This window comes from Dermacentor variabilis, chromosome 10 (genome assembly GCF_050947875.1).
Source record: "Dermacentor variabilis isolate Ectoservices chromosome 10, ASM5094787v1, whole genome shotgun sequence".
NCBI lineage: Eukaryota > Metazoa > Arthropoda > Arachnida > Ixodida > Ixodidae > Dermacentor > Dermacentor variabilis.
In genome coordinates, this window is record NC_134577.1 from 63,801,670 (window position 1) to 63,826,937 (window position 25,268).

Genomic DNA, 25,268 nt, shown 5'->3' on the forward strand with positions numbered 1-25,268 from the left:
ACTTTCTTTTTGACAATTCCTCCTTGTCTATCTACACTTTTAATCGCCCTGTATTTGGTGGCCAACATTCATGACCTCTTCTTCCATTCTGTGTCCGCACTTTTCAGGTACAGATACTTGTGCACTTTAGCCGCCCATTTATTTTGATCCATGTTTGTTATGTTCAGTTCCAATAGTATACCCAGATCAAGTTTTTCTGCTCTGTATGGAGCAATCCTATTCCAATGGCAGAATGAGAGCGTGAGTTGTGTGTTCCAATGGCCAATTGGGACTCATTCCGGATCCCTCTGCGGAGCAAAAATACTTGCTCCGCGGAAATCGGCAGGTTTGACCGGAAGTCCGCGTGACGTGTTTCCTTCACCCGCCTCTGCTTCCTGTCACGGTCACCTGTTTCCGGTCGCGGGCAGCTGTGGATGACATGGAAAACATGGACGCTACGTCGTGCCATGCGTTTTTGTTCCTGCTCCTCGATAGTGACAGCTCCGACACAAACACTTTAAGTTCCCAAGTACAATGACGATTCTTCCTACACGGAAGAAAAACGCACGGAATGCCAAGATCATCCAGATGAGGGTGGTGATGGTGATAAGGCCAACCCGATGGATGGATGGATGGATGGATGGATGGATGGATGGATGGATGGATGGATGGATGGATGGATGGATGGATGGATGGATGGATGGATGGATGGATGGAACGGACGGATGGATGGAACGGACGGATGGATGGATGGATGGATGGATGGATGGATGGATGGATGGATGGAACGGACGGATGGATGGATGGAACGGATGGATGGAACGGACGGAAGGACGGACGGACGGACGGACGGACGGACGGATGGATGGATGGATGGATGGATGGATGGATGGATGGATGGATGGATGGATGGATGGATGGATGTTATGAAAGTCTCCTTAGGAACGGGGCGGTGGATTTCGCCAGCAAGCTCTTCCTATTATACTGCCTAATGCCCTACCTAGGGAAAAAAATAAAAAGAGAGAAAAAAAACACGATGACTTCCCATAACCAAATTTTTTGACCCCCTGTTGTGAAGTTTGTTTTTGTAGCTCTCCGTTTTTTTCTCGTTTCCCTACTTCCACCAATCTTCCTATCGTCTCTTACTAGTCTCTATTGGGAACATGTTTACTTTTCCCCTGCTCTCGCTGAACCCAAGGGCTTCAAGGAGGCCAGTAGTGCCGAAATCGACCGCTGGGCTTCGCATTCTAATAAAACATGCTCCTTCGTTTCCATAGCTTTACCGCAGCAAGCACATGCTTCTTCTTCCTTCTTATATCTCGCTCTATAGGTACGTGTTCTAAGGCATCCTGATCTCCGATCCACCTCTAGTCTAGCGGCCTCACACTTGATTTCCTTGTACTTGGTGCCCCCGCGGCAGCGCAGGCATTGCATTCGCAGACTTGACGAGAGTGATCTCAGTCGCAACGATGCACTCCGTGCGCGATGCTGCCGAGCGTTCGCGATCTGCCATTCGAATTCAGCATTAGCGTTTCTTCATAACTAATGTTGCTCTGCGCTTCTTCAGCTTCAAAAGGGACCCAACCCATGCCACCCTATACACTGCCTCATTTGTGGTTTTACCATGGGCTCCCATAGCGAACCAACTTGCCTATACGCCTACACCCACGTCTACAGAGTCTGTCTACTGCGGCGTCAGTACACTTGTGTAATGGCGTAATAAATGTATAAAAAACAAAAAAACGTAGTAGTAGTTGGCGCTGTACATTCGGCGAAGCATAGTTCGCTAGAAATCGCCCCAGAGTTTTACGACTGCAAAGCATTTGACTAAAGTTGCAGCTGCTTCGTCCGGAACGACCCAGCGCTCAAAAAGTGACAGATGCATTGTCAAGGCCACAAGGGAACAACGAAAGAATAAATTCTTACTGTTCGTAAAAGCTAGTTCAGTTATACGTCGCCCATGTATGCCAAGTTACGCGGGAACGCAGTTATGCGTAAGCGTCTTTATGAGAGAGATAACGTAACCAACACAGGTGCTTTTTACCTTGCCTGCGTAGCCAGCCGCTGCGTACTTAAATGCGGAATACCTCACAGAGCACTATTGTCCTTCGTCACCCACTCCAGCTGTTCAATCATCTCCTTCTTTACGAGCGGTAGTCGATTGCTTCCCCATGTAGGTATCAACATCTTTTCAGTTATCCTGGCTTTCTTTTGATAGCCGTCTGGCCTTCAGTTGAGAGCAAAATTGGCCTTCTGTTAAATTTTAATTGATAGCTCTACTGTTCTTGTGCCTTAGCGTACCGTTGTGGTAGTTTCACGATAACGGCCACCTTTGTAAGCTGTAACTTCGTTCGCGGAGATGTGTGCCATTGCGTCTGGCGTGGCCGTGCGCCTTCTGGAAAATATCGCTTACGTTCCCTCTTGCACTTTACGGCACTGCAAAAAATTATTATAACAAACACTGACATAACGAATCATCGGGTATAATGAAGAAAATCTAAAACGTTTCTCGCCAATACGAGATTGTAACGAATACAAATATGTGTAATGTGTTTGTAACTACATGTAACAAATACTCGTCATAAACTTCGTAATATCGAATTGCAACTTTCGTGACAGTGTGTGAGCTAGCCTGCAATAAGATGGTGGCTGTGGAGCGCGTAGCTTGTGCGTTAGAATGATAGGGAGCCAGCAGTGCTAATACCTTAAAAGCGAGCACACAACTAACAAATTACCCATATAGACTTTGGTAACGTTAAGATTTCAATAGTAAACCAAGGGAACAACTCACAGTAAGCAATAGTAAAAGTATAGTACAGCGTCATCTGTTAATCGCTCATTCCTAGTAGCTAGAGTACATTTCATCTCCCGTTTTACCGAAAGGCTCAAGGAGTTAACTTAGTTTCGAGGAACCATTACTAAGAAGTGCAGAGTTATGGAAAAGTTTACAAGTATTCAAGCACCCTTGGAAGTCGCGAAGCCTTTCGGGCTCAGTCATTTCGAGCTCCTGATAATTAATGAAAGTGTCGTTCAGAACGTCTTAGCCCCGTATTCTCAAACACTCCCCACCCTGAAACTCTTCCTCCTCTCCACAAGTTGTGCGTCACGCCACCCTCCCCACTGATTAAGACCGCGCACTTCTCGAAAATGGCCTCGATGATCATGATACGCAGTGACCCCTTCTCTCGAAGGCTGGCGATCCTATCTATACTTGCTTGGGTCGAGGGGGACTCTTGTTGAGTGGAGGAACGTTCTCGAATACGGTGGGCTGAGCAGCAGTAACAGTACGATTATGGTGATAAGTGTACCCCATAAACGTCGCATTGAGATAGGTTATACTTCTTTCGACGGCGGTTGCCTGTGGTCACGCGCAGTGGCGTAGCCAGCGGCTTGCACACGGGGCACGTCGACTCCCCCCCCCCTCCCCAATAAAATTCCTGTGCTAGTATGCGGCCTTCCCATCTCCCCTCCCACTTTCCTCCCTCTCCTTGTGCCTAGTCGAACAGGTGCGCCCGTTCGCACCCCTTTCCGCCGAATAAAATTTCCGGCTGCGTTATACACACCTGCACAATGCAGACTTACTTAATCTGCCATAAGTCTGTAGTTTAAATAATGCTAAAGCTTCAATGCCTTGCTCTCTTCCCTTGCCCAGTGTTCCCAGTATGTTGAAGAGGAAAGCTGTCAGTGTGCTAACTGTCATCGCTGTAGTAGCATCGCTTAACAGATATGCGAAGGCTGAAGATGACAACCCGAATTACTCCGCTGAAAATGACGCCCAGCATCGCCAATCCCTTTCGCAGGCAAGTATCTTTGCAGGGTGCTTTGTGTGGCGAAAGAATAATGCACCCTCATACAACGACTTCCCGACGAAAAATGAAGAACAGCATATACGTGGTGTTTCAATTAGTTGAACATTTAAAAAAATATATAAATATTTCTTAATTTGGCCATTTCCTTCCTACTGCTTTTACCATCGAGCAACGTATAATGAAACAATTTGTTGCCAAGTGCTATTCTTCGCTTCTAAGCGAATAGATCGAGGATCGAATAATGATCAGTCCCTAGCTAACGAACAAAATTACTTTCGCTACCAACCCCACATACCAGACAACTTCGACAGGGCACCCTAAGGTGTCAGCAGGGTCAGGTCAGAAATAACGTGAACTGCACTGCATTCCACGCTATATTTTAACCACATAAAATTGTAGTCAAGTGCCATTCTTCCATCTTTCGCTAGCCAGAAATTCTAAGCAGAAGCAGCATTCTCGTGATGAGACTGGTTACGGTTATAAATAATGGTGTTACTGAACTGAAGCTACTATCAATTTAACTGAGACAGCTAGATACTGTTCAGGTGGGATCACTTCTTTTTGTATTTTGCGTTTTGGTACAAGAACCAGCCATCAAATTAAACTCTGTGCTACGACAGTTTTATTCATTGAACTGATTGCCATTTCGATTTTTGTCGTGGACGTGAAATTTCATGACTTTTCGTTGCTTCCCGCTCTGAAAATAGTTGAGTTTTTGTATACTCAGAAAAGACAGATGTTCGGCCTACATAGCTTGTGCTTCCAGCTACGGTACATACACAGTATACCGAGGTTTTATTAACAACAACTTTTTTTTTCAAGGCATTTAAAGACAAGTTGTTTGCCAAAATCGCGTGGGTTTCGCATGCGTGGTATGTGAGCATCTATCCGGCCCACTGGTCGATAAACGGTCCTTTCGGCCCTCTCCTTCATCTCTGCGAGTCGTAATAAGTATCAAAATATAGTTCTCAACGATGCACAAAATGACAATTAGTCACACATAGGTATACTTAACGGCACGGCCGTAATTAGCATCAATATGATAGAAAATAACTACATTCCGCCATAGGCTTTATTACCTCCAAAATCAGCCCAGCTAATCTCTTAATCAGAAAGGAAAGGACACGGGTCAACCACATTGACGCTAAAGATGGCGACGTTGATGTAGACGGTCCTAAAGAATAGCCAATGAAAAAAAAACGCCACATGTAAAAAAAGAAATACAAGGTCTCTTACGAAATATAGCGTCTGACAATAGTACGAAGAAAGTAAGGCAAATAATATAAAAATAACATGCAAATATGCAACTTTGCATTGTCTATAGTGCCCCCAATTGCAGTGCATCAAATTACATGGGCTATGTACGTCAGCCTCGTCTTCTTTCACTACGACTTTGTTTCAATTTTTGTCATTGTTTATGTTTTAATCAGCACGCGATTCGTCTTTTATGCACCATGACGCACGGTCTGATGGGTCACTGTTGGAAGATGTATGGTTGGGCCCATCAGTATCCTGTTAACTGCAAGTTAATGGCGATCATGAATACAAATGTAATGCCGATTTCCTTCAATCTGAGGGAGACCTCATAGGCGCCGCCACTACTTTGTGTTTATGTTAAGCGCTTCACTGCCGCTTGTCTTGGGGCTCTGGTGATGCGTGAGTATTTCGGCCATATTCAAGAAGCTGCGACTGCTGATGGCCAGGTTTGTCCTGTCTTTTGTACGCAAAATATTGCTGCCTGCTCTTTTCAAATCGTCATAGTGCCGCCGTCTTACTGATGCACTGAATTAAGTACGTAGTGTTAGCATGCGACGCTGTTTTAGACTAAGAAGATGGCTATCGATTCACCACGAGTACTTCGTTTCGCCATTCATCCATTGCCATGTAGTGCTCGTTATTCCTATTCTGACGCGAAGCAATCAAATAACTGTCATGCTCAAGTAAACCGCGTTTTCGCTTCACTGAAATCAATCGAAGGAGTTCTGGTCCATGCGTCAGGCAAAGCCCGTTATTTCAGGTCGCAGTTGCACTCATGTGTCGACGAAAGCAGTGAATAAAAATAGTTAGAGTTCAAATGTCGAGCATGGTGCGAATGATGACTCTTACTCGTGTGCCCGCAGATGATTTCGGAAACCAACCGTTTCGTCGGGATCGCCACAAGCGACGAAGACAAAAAGAATATCTGCATCCGACTTGACATTGAAAGTTTCACGGAAAACCAAGAAGCTCAATCAGTTGGGCTCACTCTGTATATGTCGCACACCGTTGAAAATAAAAGGTAAGCACATTTAAGTGAGTTTCGCTGTTGTGTCTAGACGTTTTACTCCAAGAGTACAATCGGATGACATATAACGATACAATGTGTTCGCGTTCACTGAATACATGGCGCATAAGCATGCATGAAAATGAAGAGTATTAGGCGCATTTCCCCGGAGTCCATATTTTTTGTCTTTAAATGTCCTTGGGATGTCTGCCTGCCGTGTTTGCCACTCAGCTGACTTTTACCCAAAAAAACTAAAACTGAATGTTTCAAGGACAAGCAGAATTGCTCATTAACATTAGCACCATGTATGTTTCTGCGCATGCCTCGTAGCCATTGCCTCTACAATTACCGCTTCGGACAAAGGCCACCTTGCTGCACACGCACACCTTTCTCTCACCTTTTGGCCTTGGGTTAAATTTGTGCACACATAAATGTGCACAATGGGTGCAACAATGTGCACAGATCTGTGCAACTGCGTGTGTAAAGCATAAATAGCTGTAGCTGTTGCTTCTGCGCAAGTTACAAAGCTGAGTCTCAGTAGATGAGAAGTGGTTCACTGCACTACACAAGAATGGAGCAGTGACGTTCGGTAAGCTCTGCCGAGATTTCATCGGTTAGCTGCTTGAGGAATTTCCGAACGTCGACCGACATCTTCTCTAATCAACACGCTGTGCTCGAGCTCAAGCTGCCAAGCAAAGCAACGCAAACGTTTCTCTCAACTCGTCCCCTTCGAAGAAAAATGAAAACACAGCCCAGCAGCCGGCATCGTCACCAGCACGAAATAGTTTCACCGAAAAAAAAATTATGCGGATCATCCCTCGCTATGAGACTCAGCGGATGCGAATCCCCTTTGATGTACATGCTCGCACAGTGGTAAATATATTGATGGTTTGTAATAACAGGTTAATTTACGTGGTATATTGCATTATGTAGCCACCATGTTTTATTTATATAACAGTTGAATTCATGACATGTGTGCACAAAATTGCTTGTGACGCTGGAAGTTCTGACGGAGCCCACCTAAAGATGAATGTCAGCGTCAATGTCAGTTGAGGCAATTAGCGATCCGCCGTATAGCAGGCGGAGAGGCGCGTTATGTATGGGGCGTGTATGAAGCCGCATTCCTCCCTCGCGCTTCCCACAGAACATGCTGAGTCATTCAGAGCCACCACAGTGAAGTGGTTATCTCTCCTCTCCATTATTTTCTCCGCAAGCGCAAAGCATCGCCTTCAACCTGCTGACGTCACTGAGTCCACGTCATTCAGCTGACATCCGCATGAGCTGCTTTTCAAGCAAATAATGCGTAAACAGAAGAATGTTATGACCATTGCACTGTGACCTGTACGATGTAGAAACCAATATTAGATGAAATGAACGTTCTATACCAAGAAAGTATACACAATTTTACGCGTACAACTTACATATATGAAGATTATCACAACCTCTATCTTGGGCCCTATTTCAATGCCCCTTATTCAAATGTATCTAAAACACAGAAGCGCTTTTTCCGAGATAACGCGTGCCAATTTCAATTAAATTTGTTCTGTTTGACTGACAAAGTTATATTGTAGTGTCCGTTCAAAGCGAAATTTTTCTTTAGCATCAATCTTTTACCAAATTTTTCGTTTGCAAGAACAACAAGCAGGAAATCTACAAATTCGTAACTCTACATCAATAACAGGCGTAGAGTTGGGTTGACATGACAACTTATACAATAAGTAATTATGTTACTATGTTTACCAGGGTTTCTCAAGTGTCCTACTGGCACACTAGTGGTGCACTTGAGAACCGAGTATAATACATCAATTTAGTCTGCTTTATTGTACTATCAGATGTGTTTTGCAAAATTGTGGCATCATTTGTATTTCTCAGTTACGGAGTTTTAAACGTGATAGCATTACTTTCTCAAAATCTGTAATCTCGAACCATTTTTTAATTTCTTTTTCTTTCCAATGGTCAATGGATCTTACCTTTCTTTTTTCTTCTTTAAATGCAAAAAACTCGCCAGATTTAGTGCAGCGATTACAGAGAAAAACGGTTCCTCCGTTCCACTGTACTTAGACAGGACCCCGCGAGCTAGAGCTTCCTCTTAAGTCCGCTGCTAGCATGCGAATCAGATGTGCATAATTTTAACGCGAATTATTGTTAAGCTTCACCTTACGGTGTTTACGCGAAGCCAACAGGGCAGTGTGGTCTATAGCTTGACCAACTCAGGAGTAGGAGCCAGGGCACCTCTGTTTTGTGTCATGAAACAACAACTAATGACATTATACCTATGTTTGCGATGCACGCTACTAAATATACCAAAGCAAGACACAAGTACCTACTAATTGAATAACGATATTCCACGCCTTTTTTCCTTTATAGTATTTTGGCTACATCGTTTTCATGCGCGATAAGATGGTCGGGCTCAGGTAGCCGTAATTTCGCCCTACAAAGTATTACCTGTGAGCCCGTGTTTGTGCGGCGCTAAATTAGTTGCGCAATAAATGTCCACGTTAAGCGTGTACTTATACCGTCGGCCTGAATGTATGCCTTAAGCGCACCAGACTTCTACACATATCCCTAATATTCGACGGTTGTTTTCATTTCCCTAAATTTCTCACAGCTGTTTAACCCCGTTTCTTTTGGGTCATTCGGCGTGTGGCCAATTATGCGGAAAGGCAACGTGCGACCGTGACTGAAGCAGTATCGAAGGCTGTAGTACACTAAGATATACGTAACGTACACGTCTCCTCGTAGTTAGCCTCTCGAAGTGCCTCGCATAACAGACATAACGAAAGCTTATGACAATATAGACCATGAAATCATTATAGCTAACCTCATCGACCTGGGACTTTCACCGCGGGTGATAAGATTCATCTACTCATTCCTTCAGAATCGCACATTTGCGATTAGAGTAGATGGAAGGCAAGAAGGATACTTCACATCGAACAGAGGAGTCCCACAAGGTTCGGTTTTCGCTCCTCTTCTCTTCAACGTTGCTCTAATACCTCTAGCCTGGCAACTACATCGGATTCCAGACGTGAGGTTCTTAATCTATGCGGATGACGTCACTTTGTGGTCCGTGCATAAAGATATATCTAGACAAACTCAACAGCTTCAAGAAGCCCTTGATGGGCTGAACAACTACGCTCGGAAAGCAGGGTTGGACATTTCCGCCCAAAATCAAGCTATGTTGTGGTGGCCAACAAGAAAGGACGTACAAGAATCACGCAGCACCCCTTTACATTTAGACTCGGCGCAGTGACAATCCCTGAGGCTTCTGAGGTCCGCATACTGGGTCTCGATATTCACCACTACGGCGGTGGTGCACACTGGCTCCGTAAAATCAGACAGAGTTCGACAAAAACACTTCACCTTATTCGTCGCATTGTAGCAAAAGCAGCTGGAGCTCGTACTGACGTAGCTCGACGGTTGGTGCGTGCAGTCTTGCAGCCACGAATTTTTTATCAGGCACAATTTCAACGGCTGACTGTGGCACAGCTGGCACGTTTGGAGACGATTAATCGCGATGCTATGCGCACAATCACAGCACTGCCCCGCATCACTCCGATACCAACCTTACAGAAACATGCCCAGCTCAACACAATTGCAGAGCTAATTTTGCATTGTGAAAAAGCACGTGAAATAAAAAAGCAACTTATTCCGGCTGTCGCTCCGTCGCATGCTCATTTTCACCGCGGCTCTCGGATTGACAATCATCCCTATCCAATGCCTCCCTGGGAATTCACCAGCATCACAACTAACAAGCCAACGAAGTTACGACGCAGCGATACAACAGGTATTATTGACGAACACAACATCGTCGATGCATCATGCACTAACACCTGCAAAGTCTTGCTGCCATTCTCCCAGACGGCGGAAGGACATCATTCCTGAGTACTACGCATAATTTCATCAGCGGCCATCAGCGCTATTTATCTACGGAAGCCAGCGCTCTAGTAATAGAACTTCAAGCCATTCACGACGCTGTGCAGGATGCGACATCTAAGCTGCCTACCATCAAGCAAATAGATATCTTCACTGATTCTTTAGCGGCTATTCAGGAACTCAAGAAGGTTGATAAGGCAATGGAAATCTGCGAGACAATACACACTATGAATAGTAAAACAGCTACTTGCGTCAAAGTACACTGGATTCAAGGCCATTCACCGAATCCTCACAACATTGCTGCTGACCAGCAGGCACACTGCCCTCCTAATCCTGATCTTCCGCCTATTCCCCTCCCACCTCAACCACTTAACTCGCTCCGAGCCCGTAAAAGATTTCTCCGGCAGGACACACGCGCTCTTATCCCACCGTGTGTCTGCTCCCTCCCCCTTCACCGTACTAGGGCGGAGGAAGTTGTGCTTAGGAGGCTTCGGGCCGGGGTGACCCTTACACCGGCTGTTATCTCAAGGTGGAACTGGTCGCATTTACCACTGGGTGCTACGTGTCCATACTGCTCCGTTCCTGTGATGGAAGCAGATGCTTACCACCTAATATGGATATGTACTGGTTTAAAATCGGAACGCTCGCGTCTCCTACTGCAAGCCGGCCTCCGCTACAGTGTGACAACCAGCTATGACCGCTGGATACATGACAACAGATTCCACAAAACACTGCTTAAATTCATACACAACACAGGCCTCACAGCTCACATCTAATACACATATACGCATCAAGAATTATGCCTTAAGGGCAAGTCTTTATCACAATAAAAAAAAGTGCCTCGCAAATAACCTTAGTCTAATCCAATTGCCACGTCGGCACCTATCCGCTGGGCATCTGCCCTGATCTCGTGTAGGCATTAATGATTACGTTTTGAACACTGTAATGCATAAGAATAAACATTGCATGAGAATAAAGTTGTCTCGCGTGCGGCAGGACGGCGTGATGCTTCTTCGCCGGAATACAGTAAAATAGTCGTGAAGCCTTCTGCGTCATATTATCGTAGGTCATCCTCGTCATCTTCTTGCTGATTTTGTCAAACATATACCTGCTTCATTTTAGGCTAACATCTTTGGCCGTCAAAGAAAGCTTTACATTATCCCTAACGATGATTTGTAAACAGGTACCTTCAGAATACCCCCCATAACACCACTTCCCACAGTGCGTTAGGTGTGGAACATTCTTCAATAATACTTGAGATTTGCTTTTCTTTTCTCAGCAGCTACGAAGAAGACCTGCGTATTGAGGTGACAGAAGGCAAGTTCTTTCGCACGAATATCACACGGGGTGAGTATCATAACTATGATCTCAAATATTATCGCTCTTTTTCTCTTTATTCCAGATTGCTGTGAGTTTACAAGCACAGAAAAGTTATTTCTTCCGTTCTTCCTCCCTTTCGGCCATGAGATCAGCTAAAGGAGGCTCTGTGTGCCTTCATCATCATCAGCAGCAGCAGCTTATTTTATGTCTACTGCAGGACTAAGGCTTTTCCCTCCCTGCGACTTCCCATAACGCCTGTCTTGCGCAAACTGACTCCAACTTATGCCTGAAGGTTTCCTAATTTCATCACCCCACTAATTTTCTGCCGTCCTCGACTAAACTTCCCTTCCAGAGGCGCCCGTTCTCTTACTCCAATTTTCCACCGGTCATCTACCCTACGCATTACATGGCCTACCCAGCTCCATTCCTTCTTTATTTTTCCTCGTTGGCTTTCTCATCCGCGCCACTCTCTTCCTGTCCTTTAACGTTATGCCTAACATTTTTCGTTCTGTCGCTCATTGCCCCGTCCTTAACTTGTTCTAGAGCTTCATTCTTAACCTCCGAGTTTCTGCACAATATGTTAGTATCAGTAGAATGCAAAGATTGCACACTTTTCTTTTCAACGACAGCGGTAAGCTCCCAGTCAGCATCTAGCAATGCCTGCCGTGTACACTCTAACCCATTTTTATTCATCTGTAAATTGCCTTCTTATGATCAGAATCGCCTGGGAGTAATTGGCCTACATAAGCGTACTCCTGTACATGCTCTTGAGACTGACTGGCGAATCTGGATTCTTGTTCCCTTGCCAAGCTATTGAACATTGTCTTTTGCACATTAATCTTCAGCCCAACTCTTACACTTTCTCGATTAAGGTCCTCAATCACTTGTTGCAATTTATCCCAATCGTTACCCTACAAGACAATGTCATCCGGAAACCGTACGTTGCCGTTATAATCGCCGTTGATCCTCACTCCTAACCCATCTCTGTCTAATAGCTTAAATGCTTCTAAGCATGTTTCCAATAGCATTGGAAAGAATGTGTCTCTTTGCCTAACCCCTTTCTTGATAGGTATTTATCCGCTTTTCTTGTGGAGAATTAGGGCAGCATGGAACCTTTGCAGATATTTGCTAAGATATTCCCATATAATTCCAATACTCCATAATTACACAATGTCTTCATGACTACTGGTATCTCTACTGAATCAAATCCTTTTTATGATCTATGGAAGGCCTTACAAGTTATGAAATTATTGTTATTACTATTATTTGTTTTGAAAACATAAATATATTTGATAGGAGAGGGAAAGCGAGGAGCAAGCTAACTACTGCCACCGGAAGGGGTACAACGCCTGCCTACTCTTCAGAAAGGAAGTAACAGAAACACAGAAACAGAAGATAGGAAGGAGAGGAGGAATGAGGAAAGAAAGAGCAACAGTACAAATCTAAAAGAATAAAGTAGAACGCACAGTAGGGCTTGTCATTGAAGATAACGCTGCTACAGAATGCTAAGCAGAAAGAATTGTTTCAAAGCTACAAGCGTCAACCTAAGCTAGTTAATTATGGAAGCGTAAGTCGAACGCGATGAGCCTAATCGCGTCGAGGCGAACGACCACTGCATTCGTCGAGTGCCAAACACTGCAGGCCGAGGAGATGATCGCCCCTCACCATAGCGACATGCGCTGTGCACTAAAAGCGGGACACTCCAATATCAGGGGCTGAAGTGTTTCGCAGCAATCGCAAGACGCACACGATGGGCTGGCCACACATCCTTGTCTGTGTAAACACTCGCACACGTTTACATAGCCAATCCTCAGCTTGACATGTTGCTCTCTAGCGCGACGAGGCAAGCCTCGACCGTGAAAACGGGGCGGGGACGTTTCATTAGTGACGCGCAGGTCCGCATGCTGCCTGAGCAGGTGGAGATGATTCAGCAGACCAGCGTCACGAAACTTGCACAAATTTTCAGGGCATTCAGAGTTGCTATGAGCGCAAGTTGAAGCCAGTCACTTCCGGTGATTCCTACGTGTGGAGGTATCCACTAAGCCTCATCATCTATTCTCGCATGTGGATTATGTGGCCATTCGAAGAAGGTGTCGGTTTCGCCCACACATCCCCGCCAATTGACAATCCTTCGCTTTGCAGAAGGGAGCATGTTGGTTAAAATGTTAAAGTAGTAATCTTCTTTTCCTCTCTGTAAATTACAATTTCTTGCACACTTCAATTGGACTTCACCTTTCACGTTTGCCATTTTTGTTCTTTCTTGTTTAACTGTAATGTAGAGGGATTCACTAGTACCTTATGTATTACTTATTGTCATTTTATTACACATATCTTTTCTCTTTTTAAAAGGCACTAGTGCCAAGTATATTTATTCTCTAGCGAGTTAAAGATTGTCCTTTATCAAACGTTTATACACTTCTGTTTTAAACATGGTTCCATCTCTCAAATAATTAATAGGGTCCTGAGAAAGTAGACAACTGTGTTTCAACCTTTCCAGACGTGCCCGGCAAAACTTTCAATTAATCAATTAGTCAATGAAAAACCCTGCATATAAGGCGATTAATCAACTAAAGGCACATGATCTCCCCTACGCACAACGCTCACGCTGGTAGCGCAAAGGCTAAACGCGGCCCTGGCTCAGAAGGCAGTGGAAGGAGGGAAAGAGAAAAGCAGAAGGCAGGGAGGTTAACCAGAATAACGTCCGGTTGGCTACCCTGCACCGGGAGAATGGGAAAGGGCAAAACAAAGATCGCAGGGAAAGAGAGGAGGGAGAGAAAAAAGGAAATTGCGGTGAGTTTGCTGATGCGTGTAGTCTTATAGAAATTGCCATAATAGTCACAGATGGAGAACGCAGTGAAGGCACCATTGTGCTTTCTGAGAACGTCTGGCTTGCAAGAGCGGCTTTGACTCAATGACTGTTTGTACACGTCTCTATATAGGACCTCTCTCTCTGCGTTCTCTCTCTTCCCCGTCTCCCTTCCCCCAGCTTAGTGTAGCCAACCATACTCTTGAAAGGTTGTCATCCCTGCTTTGCTTCTCTCTCTCTCTCTCTCTCTCTCTCTCTCTCTCTCTCTCTCTCTCTCTCTCTCTCTCTCGGGCTCCCCCACGGAAGCGGTTGGGCAGAGCGTGAGGATGAGTCGTGTTTTTCATCGGACAAGAGTCTTGCTTCTTAGTCCTACCGTGCACAAAGCAAAGGGCAAGTGTTCTATCAATTTTTTTGTTTACTTACAATTGTAGAACACTCATTTTTCTCTTGTTTCACGACGTTTACTGCGCTAACGAAATTCGTTGCGCAAACATAAAAGCAAATGATTACAAAGTGCATATTCGCAAGTTCCGTTCTCTTTAGTTTGCTCATTTTATTATTCATTATCACTCTCTTATTTCTGTTATTTCAGAAAGTAAAGCTTTTACTATTCTGTCACTGTTACAAAGGAGCGCGACATCTCTTCGCCACATTTCTGTGTGGGCCATGATCGCGGTGACACTTCGAGCTTCAAAGTGTTCTTACACGTAGTAGCGGTTCGGCCATGCCATGTCCGGTCGGAGCGCTTTTCATGGCTGCACTGCTGGGAGAGGAGGAGGGATAAATGGCAGAAATAGACAAAATTAGGAAGAATACACTTAATAGCCTCGATTTCATCGCCCAACAGCCTTGAATAAGGCAGCAATCATGATTTATGTGTAGACATGGCGACAGCTTTGTGCACATTACGCAAAGGTAATTTAGGTAGCTCGATATATATATATATATATATATATATATATATATATATATATATATATATATATATATATATATATATATATATATATATATATATATATACACCTATGCTTTGTCAATTAATAATGTATGTCTATTATCTTTTTATATGTTCTATATACTCTGTTAATCCTATTGTAACGCCCCCCTTACCCAATGCCTCATACGAGGCCTGTAAGGACATTGTTAAATATATATATATATATATATATATATATATAAAGCGTTTACACACCTTGGGCATATCTTGTCCCCAATCAATAACGATCATGAATATTGAGCGAGTTTTTTTTTTATTATTATTTCCTAAAAACTTGGCACACACTACTTTCCTATCACGAATCCTTCGTCACACTGAAAATTCGCATGTCGTTCGCGACTTTGAAGTTCCCGCGAGCAGTGTTAAAAGAGCAGGAAAGCAACGTAATGCAGATGACAATTATTTATTGAGGTCTGCAAAAGCCACAGAGACTGCAATTTTCTTTTTAGAGGTGTTACGGGCTAAGATATTGCGCAAGAACAGCCTCACTTGGAAAAAGATATATCTTTGGAAATTTCAGTTACCACTGGGACACATTTCAGTGAGAACGCGTACAAAAAATCGGCCCCGAATTATGAGGCGAAGAGCTTATTTGCGTTTACTCTTTTCTGTCCGTCCAAGGTTCTCGTGCGACAGAGGAATGTGGAGAACTTGCTCTAAGCAAAAATAAAACCTGTTTCGTCGTCGTGCCGAACTGCGACGGCGGTAAATGTGAGTGGTCAACTTTTGTCACTAATTATTATGTGCAATATGTGCTGGGCAAAATATAGTGCACTTGAAATTTGCAAGACATGCGCAATAGGCACTGTCTGAATCAGCTGACGCGGGGTGCCCGCGGCCTTTGATGACAGCCTCAATCGACAAGCTTAGAAGCCTTTCGTTTTGCTGAAGTGAGATACTTACAAGGTTATAAAGGTTACAAGGTTAGAAAGGTTAGAAAAGAAATGGAAATATTTACCATCGAAGTCACTTCGGTGCACCAAAATCAAACCAAGTCAGGTTTGCACGGACTCGTAGGCATCACAGCTCACTCACCAGGACACGACCAGGCGGGCTCCTTCAAAATTGAAGACCCTCTCACTCAGACTTCCCGAACCGTAGGCTCAACACCGTTCGTGGCTTTTGAGCAAGATTCACTTCTTGTCAAGGGTACTCAGCTTCGCACGAAGGTATCTTGGCTCAAAATCAATCAGTGTTGTCTCTGATTCGGACATCCTCGAAGTCACCAAAGCACACACAAACTTGCATCCGCTAAACCAGACTTGTACTGACGAATTACATGTGAATAATTACTTGTAATCAGTTACATTTCTTCGTAATTTTGTGATTTAGCGATTACTTTGTTTACACATTAACGTTCACTGTAATTCAATAACTTTTTTTTTTCAGTGACTAATTGCATGTAAGCATTTCCATTATCCACGAGACAAGCTCTTACAGGCGAAGCAGCCTTGAGAACCTTAGTTTGGTGAAAGCAATAACATAACGCCTGAGGTCACGCCATGCAGCAGCGTCGAGAATGGGCATGTTCGGAAAGGGAAATCCAGCGGCTCAGTTTTTTTTTTTTTTTTTACTCTTGAACCCGTGCTGGTATTTCTCGCTAAGGATCGAGTGCTACTTAAAAAAGCATTACATTTTGGGGTTTTACGTGCCAAAACTACGATATGATTATCAAGCACGCCGTAGTGGGAGACGCCGAATTATTTTGACAACCAGGGGTTCTTTAACGTGCACTGAATGCACGGCACACGGTTTTTTTTTTTCATTTAGCTTCTATCTAAATGCCGTCCCCGCGGCCAGGATTTCGTCCCGCGTCCTGAGGCTTAGCAGCGCAGCACCAGAGCCACCACACCACCACTGCGGGTAAACGTGCAACATAGGACGTTATTGCTAGCGATTTACATACGGATGATTTTTCCCTAACATTTCAGTTTTCATTGGCCCAACCTGAAACTTGTTCTCCATGTCCCAGCAACAATCAAGCATGGCAATTGATTAACGATCCAAATGGCGCAGTGAGCACTATCTTGTACTCGAGACCCGTATAAGTTACAACACCGCCCTAAACTCGAGAAATCACACCGAGTGAACAGGCTAGCTTCCCTCTCTTTCCCTGTATTTTTCCTCCTCGAGCGAGTTATCAGTGTCGCTGCCGATGCCTTCAGAACAAAAACGAAGGACGATGACCTACAAAAAATGTAAAAACCAAGTGTTAATGCAGATAATTAAGCCATGCATGTATGAAGGGCTGGAAAGGACGCACTGAAAGTGTCAGGCCAGCTCGTTCTGTTTACTGTTTTTGTGCGATTCAAATAAAAGTCGCACTGAAAGTGTCAGGCCAGCTCGTTCTGTTTACTGTTTTTGTGCGATTCAAATAAAAGTTTGGAAGTAAATACCGAAGCAGTGCAGGGATTATTCTTGCGTAATTCCTCAATTGTTTACCTGGGGCAGTAATTGCTAACAGTAATCAATTACATTTTTTAATCAAGTATATTTAAATGTAACGCGTTACTTTTTTTTCTGTAACGTATACAGGTCTGACCAAGAATGTCAAAGACGTACTCCCGCATTGACAAACATTCAAAGCACCGAACAGCAACCGGTTTTCAGAGGACGCAATTCGCTGTTAACCCGGTTTGGCCCCTGCCAAATGTGCATTGAGTAGTGACGAAGAATCAGTGATAGGGAGCCACTCTAAATTAAAGAACCGAACAAGATGGTCGCGCACATCCACTTTGACATTCAAAACTGCGTGAGCAACGTCTCCGTTATTTGCGAAATGTTGAGAAATAGCCGATATGCAACACTCCATTTGGCAGTGTAAGCACTTCACTGCCGAAAGGAACATCAATTCCCACACGCGTGTGTGTAACCAATAGCGTTCCACGAAGGGCTGAGGAAAGCGCTTAAGGAAGTCTCACGGCTTCTGCATGCATGTCATGGCGACCCTGAACACATTCATGTGTGATAGCAAATCACCGAACAGCGAAAGACGCACAAGCGGAGCAAATGCCGGCCCAGACTTCCAGGCTGACGCCACCTATAGGAAATAACAACCAATCTATCTTCTAATAATAAATCAGCCTGACTTATGGCAGGTATCGTTAGGTATACAAAGGAGTAGGGGCCCTCCTCATGCGCAAATTGTAGCAGTGGCTCCATTCGAGCCTGACAGAGGTTTGCAAAATGATAAAGACTTCGAGGAACTTCGAGGAAAGCGAGGAATGTTGCGGAAGTAAGGACTTCCACAAGGACACTTCTCTCCAGGAAGGTGAAAAAGAATTGGCGGATGATGTGGGAATCGATGTAAGCGAGGCTTTGTATGCCGTTTGCGTTGAACGACGATTATTATCTGTGATGGTGCCGGCAAATGTGTAATTTATTAAGCGTTTAGTCCAATACGACAGTGGTGAGTCGATGTCAAACGTTAGCTCGCGTGCACCACTGAGGCTTGTCTGCGTCGTCCACAAAACACACAGCGGGGCGTGTTTGCTTCAGGCGTTGTTGTGCGTCGTTGTTCATAATCTGTAAGAGAGTTGAGCGTTATCACTGCCTCACATGGCAGACCGCATCGCGGCAGAAGTGTTAAACGTTAATTGGATAATTTGGCTGTGCGTAATTCAATTAGTCATTGTGAAATTATATCTGTGCATTGAAATACATACATTCGCGGTCTGCATCACGTTTCACTGCGTAGCGCGAAGGCGCTCCCCTTCCGCGCGACGCTTCTTTCGGACCCGGGTGTCCTCGACGTTGTGTCTTCTTGCTATTATACAGCCTGCTGTCTTACCTAAGAAAGAAAAAAAAGAACCACTATGAACTCCCACAACCAAATTTTCTGACCCCCTATTGCGAACTTTGCTTTTGTACGTCTCCGTTTTTCGTCGTTTCCCTGCTTCCACCAATCCTCCAATCACCTCTTACTAATCTCTGTTGCGGACATGTTTACGTTTCCCCGGCTCTCGCTGAACCCAAGTGTTTCAAGGAGGCCAGTGGCGCCTAAATCGACCTCTGGGTCGATGTCTTCACATTCGAATAAACCATGCTCAATCGTTTCCCTAGCTTTACCGCAGCAACAACATGCTCCTTATTCCTTCTTATATCTCGCTTTATGGGTGCCTGTTCTAAGGCATCCTCATCTCGCTTCGAAAAGCGATGAGCTTCCCTTTGAGTTATCATAAATTGTTTCCTTCCTGATTTCATTTTTTTCCTCTGTCAACTAGAATATCGGCTACCGACTCCGTTCGGACGCGAGCGCCATCTGGAGGTGTAGCAAGAAACCCAGATGAGCGCGTTAGCCGAACCACAGCAGCAGCAGCACCCATAAATATGAATGAATAGGCAGAGGAAGCTTCGCTTTCAGAAAATGTTCTTTTTTTGTAGATGCAGGGTGAGAAATTTCACACACGCGAGCTACTTACCCCCTCTACTGGCAGGCCTAAGTGCTTCTACGCGGTAACGTGGGGACGGGAACAACGCAGACGATAAATATCTGTAAAAGTATTTTATGACTATCACCGTCAGCCTGTTGTTATGCCCACTGAAGGACGAAGGCCTCTTCCAGTGATATCAATTGGCCTTTTTTTGCGCTAACTGATTAAACTTGCGCCTGCAAGTTCCCTAATTTCATCATCCCACCTATTTTTCAGTCATCAGCGGCTGGGCTTTCCTTCCTTTGGCGCCGATTCGGCAACTCTAACGGTTCACCACTTACCTGTCCTACGCATTACATGGCCTGGCCAACTCTAGTTTTTCTCTTAATGTCAACTAGAATATCGGCTATCGCCGTTCGCTTTCTTATCCACAGCGCTCTCTTTCTTTATGTTAACGCTACGCCTAACATTTTTCGTTCTATCGCTCTTTGCGCGGTCCTTAACTTCTCGAGTTTCTTTGTTAGCCTCCAAATTTTTGCACCATATGTTAGCACTGATGGAATGCAATAACTGTACCCTTTTCTTTTCGAGGACAGTGGTAAGCTCTAAGTCAAGATTTGTTAATGTCTGGCGTATGTACTCTAAGCAATTGTTAATATTATGTAAAAACCTGCTCATAATCAAGGTCACCTGTGAATAGTTGATCAAGATAAACGTACTCCTGCACAGACTCTAGAGGCTGTCTGACGATCATGAATTCTTGCTGCCTTGCCAAGATATTACTCTTATCTTCTGCATGCTAATCTTCGAGCCGCCTATTGCACTTTATAGGTTAAGGCCCCCAATCGTTTGTTTTAATTCATCCTCTGGTGTTGCTGAACAGAAGAATGTCATCTGCAAAGCGAATGTTGGTGAGGTATTCGGCATTGATCCTCACTCCTACACCTTCCCAGTCTAATAGCTTGAATATTTGTAAGCGTGCAGTAAGAAGTAAGGGACAGACTGTGTTTCCTTGCCTGACCCCTGTCTTTATGGCTAATTTAATAAGCTCACTGTGCCGGTTCTTGATAGGCTCAGTTCCCCGGTGGTCAGGATTTTCGTTGACGTGGTTGGAGGCCATACGCCACCTCAAGAACATCTTTGCTAACTTCTTTTCTTCTGTTGCTTTTCTCTCCTTTTCGAAACTTCTTTAGTTTCAGTCGACCAGTGATGCTAGCTTCAAAAAAAAATTGTCAAAACAGTTCATTTCCTTGTATGTCCTCGGGTTAGCAGTATACACAAGCTCAATTTCAGTAGATCTCGGCACTTCTCGCCAATAAAGAAGAAACAGAAAAAAATCCCTTATTTTAGCTCGATTAAAGATAAACCGTGCATGCGTGCCGGCGTGTCCATATGAAAGTGCACGCGTTTCTTGCTGTGTGTTTGATTCGTGTGGTTTTTTTGTGCCTCTCGCATGTTATTCCTTTGTCCAGCTGGAGATTACTTCGTCTTCGCCGGCGCCTACTTGCCAAGCAAAGAGGTCGACGAATGCAGAAAGGAGCTTTGTGAAGAAATGACCATTTCTGATTTTGAATGCTTCCAAATCGATTGCAAGAGACAGTAGAACGAAGACGCGGGCACTGAACAATAAATATGAATATTCATCATCAGCCTGGTTACGCGCACTGCAGGGCAAAGGCCTCTCCCATACTTCTCCAACTACCGCGGTCAGATTGTTGTATTCATATAGGAGATTGTGACCAAGTAATGCACCAGGGTGGCCAATCCTGCTCTGGTGAGGAAGTGCGTTCCCGGTTCTGGTCACCGGCATCAGGCCGCACTCCAGGCCTGTTTATGCAATTTTATCAACACGCGGATTTTTTTTTAATCCGGTGGAAAATTGCGCGGCACCGGAATTCGAACCACGGTCCTCTTGCACGCGAGGCGGATGCTCTACCTCTACGCCACCGCTGCACTTTTTTTTCTTTATTACATGGAAAAGAAAACTGAAGGTGTACTACAAAGTGGACACAACTACACACTTAAAACTCAGGCAAACACACACATGCATCCAACAAGCGCATCCAGTCTGGCGGAGGTTCCTGCGCAGCGTAGACACTTCTTACATAAGCAGCACTTTCGCGAAAGAAGGACTTTGTAGATCGCGGGCTTTCGGCATGGCGGTCACACATTCTACTTCTCCATAGACTATGTAAACCAAGTACTATGAACATGTCATAGGGAGGACCACCCGTAACCTTAAACGGTAGAAACCTAATTGTATATGGAGTCATGTCAATGTCCTTTTTAAGCGTCCGTTGGAGAGTGTCCCAAAAGAATACAGCGTCCCTACTGTCTGTGAAGCAGTGATCTATGGTTTCGGCACGTGGACAGAGCCGACAGTTTGTTGACCACGGCACAGAGCAACCCCTCGAATTCAACCAAGTTTTAACGGGGAGTGTTTCACCTCGAATAAATACGAATATTGTACGTCCTTTAATGAACGCAACGGCATTCAGGAGCATAAACTGAGCGAATCGAGAGCATGTCCCTAAGACATCACGAGAGTTCTGCACGATTATAGCAACATTAGATTTCACGTGTGGCTGATGCGAACAGTTGGACAACATATGGCTATATTTTTTTTTACCTACGCGCGTACTTCTCACGCGTGCTGTCTGTTACAATAAACAGTGTTTTGCCGTTCTTATTGCGAAGTGCTCATTTTATAGAATCAAAGGTGGTGCTGCCGCAGCACCCTCAGTAAGCCGCAAGACACGGCTATTCTTCAGCTATTGGTTGAGCTCTGGAAACTCTCTCCAACGTTGCTCAAAATGTGTGAGCCTACACTGTGTTCGCAGATGAGCGCTGACTTCAGCGTCATTGATTTGCTTTGCAGTGTAGTCTGGACGCGTTATGGTTGCGTTTCGCCCCCCCCCTCCCAACCCTCGGTTGTATACCATTTCCCTTTAAGCGTAACGCATGCAGTTCAATCTACTTCTGCAGTTTTATTGACCAACAGGGAGATCTGGCTATAAGACGCCCTGTAGTGGGAGTATGCAGGTTACTTCCCTCCATCCGGGGTTTTTTTAACGCCCACGTGTACCTGATCAAACGGGGCTTTTCGCATTTAGCTCCTATTGGAATGCAGCCACTGCGGACGAGCTACGAACCGGGGACCTCGAGCTAAGCTATAGCAGCGCCCCGCCATAGTGACTGAGCTACCACGGAAGGGGGTAGAAGATGGACTGAAACGAACAGGCTTATATATATTCCACGAGAAACAGCGGGCGGGTTATGGGCAACGCATAGGCCCATATGCATATGCATAGGAAAGCATAAATGGCTAATTATGCCCTTTCTAGTAAATTACTCATGCACGAGCTCAAGAATCTTACAACTGGGTTTTACGAACTGTGTGGAAGGCATTCCCGCTGTCCTGGGATAACTATAAGGGGTACCAAGTTCATATATGGCGGAATAACTGATAGGTGTGCAATTGTTTCAATATGTGGATATTTATTTATTTGTTGTACCCTCAGAGCATACAGGCATACAGAGCATTAAAGAGTGAAGGGGTTATCATCAAGAATATAGGGGAGAAAATACAAAATAAAGTAGAAAAACAGATGGAACAACAAAAAAACACAATCATGCCATCAAATAAGATGAACTGAAGTGGTCTTTTTAGACTTACGAAAAGAGAAAAAGAAACAAAACAATGCGCAAAGTGAACGGATGTGAGCACACAAGGAAACGTTATTCAGATTATGCTGGCGAGTTTTCTGCGTTGTAACGTTGGTGCTCATCAGCCAAGCCAGCTGTGCGCGCGGACTCTCTTGCACCTTGTCGTTCGTGTACCACCTCCTCCTCACCCCCCCCCCCCCCCGGCTCCTGTGCCTAGATATCGTCTGCGTTCCTTTTCCCAACCCTTTCACCATTGAATCATATATATATATATATATATATATATATATATATATATATATATATATATATATATATATAGTCACGTGGCGGTGACGTTAAGAACACAGTAGCAATACTGCGAAGGACAAAACTAACTATTATTGGGCGAACCTGTGCCCACAAAAACAGGCTACACTTATAGCACAACGATAGCGGCGAACACGGTCGGCGATCGTCGGAAATCTGATCAACGGGTCAAGCGCGTCGGCTTTTATACATCCAATCGTCGAATGTTCCAGACTAATCGTTGTAACCGAAGTTTCCAGAAACTTCGGATACATGCAGGCGCGTCCCGCGCTGCGCGATAACATTTGTTAGGAGGTGAAACGTGGTCGCCTTATAAAGATAAGTACACGTGTCAATATATATATATATATATATATATATATATATATATATATATATATATATATATATGTGTGTGTGTGTGTGTGTGTGTGTGTGTGTGTGTGTGTGTGTGTGTGTGTGTGTGTGTGTGTGTGTGTGTGTGTGTGTGTGTGTGTGTGTGTGTGGCGACCGTTCTTTCACGAGCATTCGCTCTTGCTCTTCCTTTTCTTCTTTCTTTTGGGGGGGAGGGGGGGACGCATTACGTTGCTTTTAGCTGAGAGGAATGGAACAAGTTTGTACGCTTTGAGATCGAGAATAAAGGTGAGCAGTCGAAGATAACAGTGCAACGCTTGGCGCGTTCGGTCGCTATAGGATTTTGAGCCCGCGCCACCCGCAAAGATAGCCAGTCAGCGTAGCGGCCTAACTTCGACCGTGATTGCGATCAGCATTAGTTGGTGTGCGATGGGAATGCAAGTGGCGGGCAGGGCACTCAGCGCACTACTATCAGCGTCAAATGAAACGTGAACAGCGGAGCGCGTGGCCCAAGCATAGGTAGAAGGTACAGTGCGCGCCTTCCAGGCATCACTATTGATAGGTACGCACGTATTTGTTCTTATATTGGAAAGGGAGGACATAAAAGACAACAAAAGGTAAAATATTGAAGCTTACGGCGAGAATTGTCGCACAGTTCGCGGAAGCCATGAGTGCCATGGCCGCGAAGAGCGGTGCGTGGGGTGCAGTTTGCACCGTCATCATTACAGATAGATCCAGTGGTGTGCTTTGCCCACTTGTTCGCCGCATTCATTATTACTAGCGGCGAACTTGCGCAGCGCGGTATCCCTGGCAGCCGCTACTGTGGCCGGCGTAGGCGGGACGAGCGGGTTTGGCCGGTTGACTCACAAACAGGCACATTGCGGCCAAATCAGACCTGCACGCTTGTCAATACGGATGACTGGACTGTGCGCACTATACCTCCACTTATGCACCCTCCCTTCCCCCCCCCCCTCATTGGGCTACGCGCTCCGCTGTTCATGTTTCATTTGACGCTGATAGCCTCATAGCACTACGTCGGCACTTGCTGATAGTACGTGCTCCGTCGGCTTGAGGAGGCTTGTGTAGCAAAGGCCAGACTCGTGTTACTTGGCGCCGCGCACGGAACAGCAGGTTTCCGGACCTTTCGTCCGCGCCGTTCACAAAACCGACGCGGACAACGCCGGTGAGTTTTCTTATAAGTCTGTTTGCTATGGCTCCAGTAATTTTATCCATCGCCAGATTACAGGGCAAATCTAACCAGTAAAAAAATATTCGGCAGAACTCATCTCGCGATTACTGTTTATGGTACGGGAATAGCATTGAAGCAATATAGCGACAGACAATGTTCCTAAAGTGGCGTTCATTAACGACTTGTAGGGGTAATTCTGTGGCATTTGTTGCTTCGGTTATGTGCCACATAGTGCGATATCGTCCCAATTTGCTATGGCACTCACTTTTCAAAGTCAACCATGACCACAGTGGCACGACGAAGACTGTACTACGCCGATGCAGTGACGATGGAAAAACGAAAAACAAA

General features: G+C 44.9%; 1 protein-coding gene across 3 annotated transcripts; it reads left to right on the forward strand.

The window, feature by feature from the left end:
* The first annotated feature begins 5,909 nt into the window (after positions 1–5,909).
* Positions 5,910–21,366, forward strand: LOC142559586 (uncharacterized). Of its 3 annotated transcripts, none has more exons than XM_075671168.1 (4): positions 5,910–6,066; positions 11,204–11,271; positions 15,672–15,761; positions 20,896–21,366. In XM_075671168.1, exons 1-4 carry the CDS (start codon positions 6,041–6,043, stop codon positions 21,024–21,026), a joined length of 315 nt encoding a protein of 104 aa, XP_075527283.1. In that variant the 5' UTR covers positions 5,910–6,040; the 3' UTR covers positions 21,027–21,366. The 3 variants fall into 3 exon arrangements, with proteins under 3 accessions (XP_075527283.1, XP_075527284.1, XP_075527285.1); XM_075671169.1 differs by having other exon boundaries at positions 11,207–11,271; XM_075671170.1 differs by lacking the exon at positions 15,672–15,761.
* Positions 21,367–25,268: the final 3,902 nt, after the last annotated feature.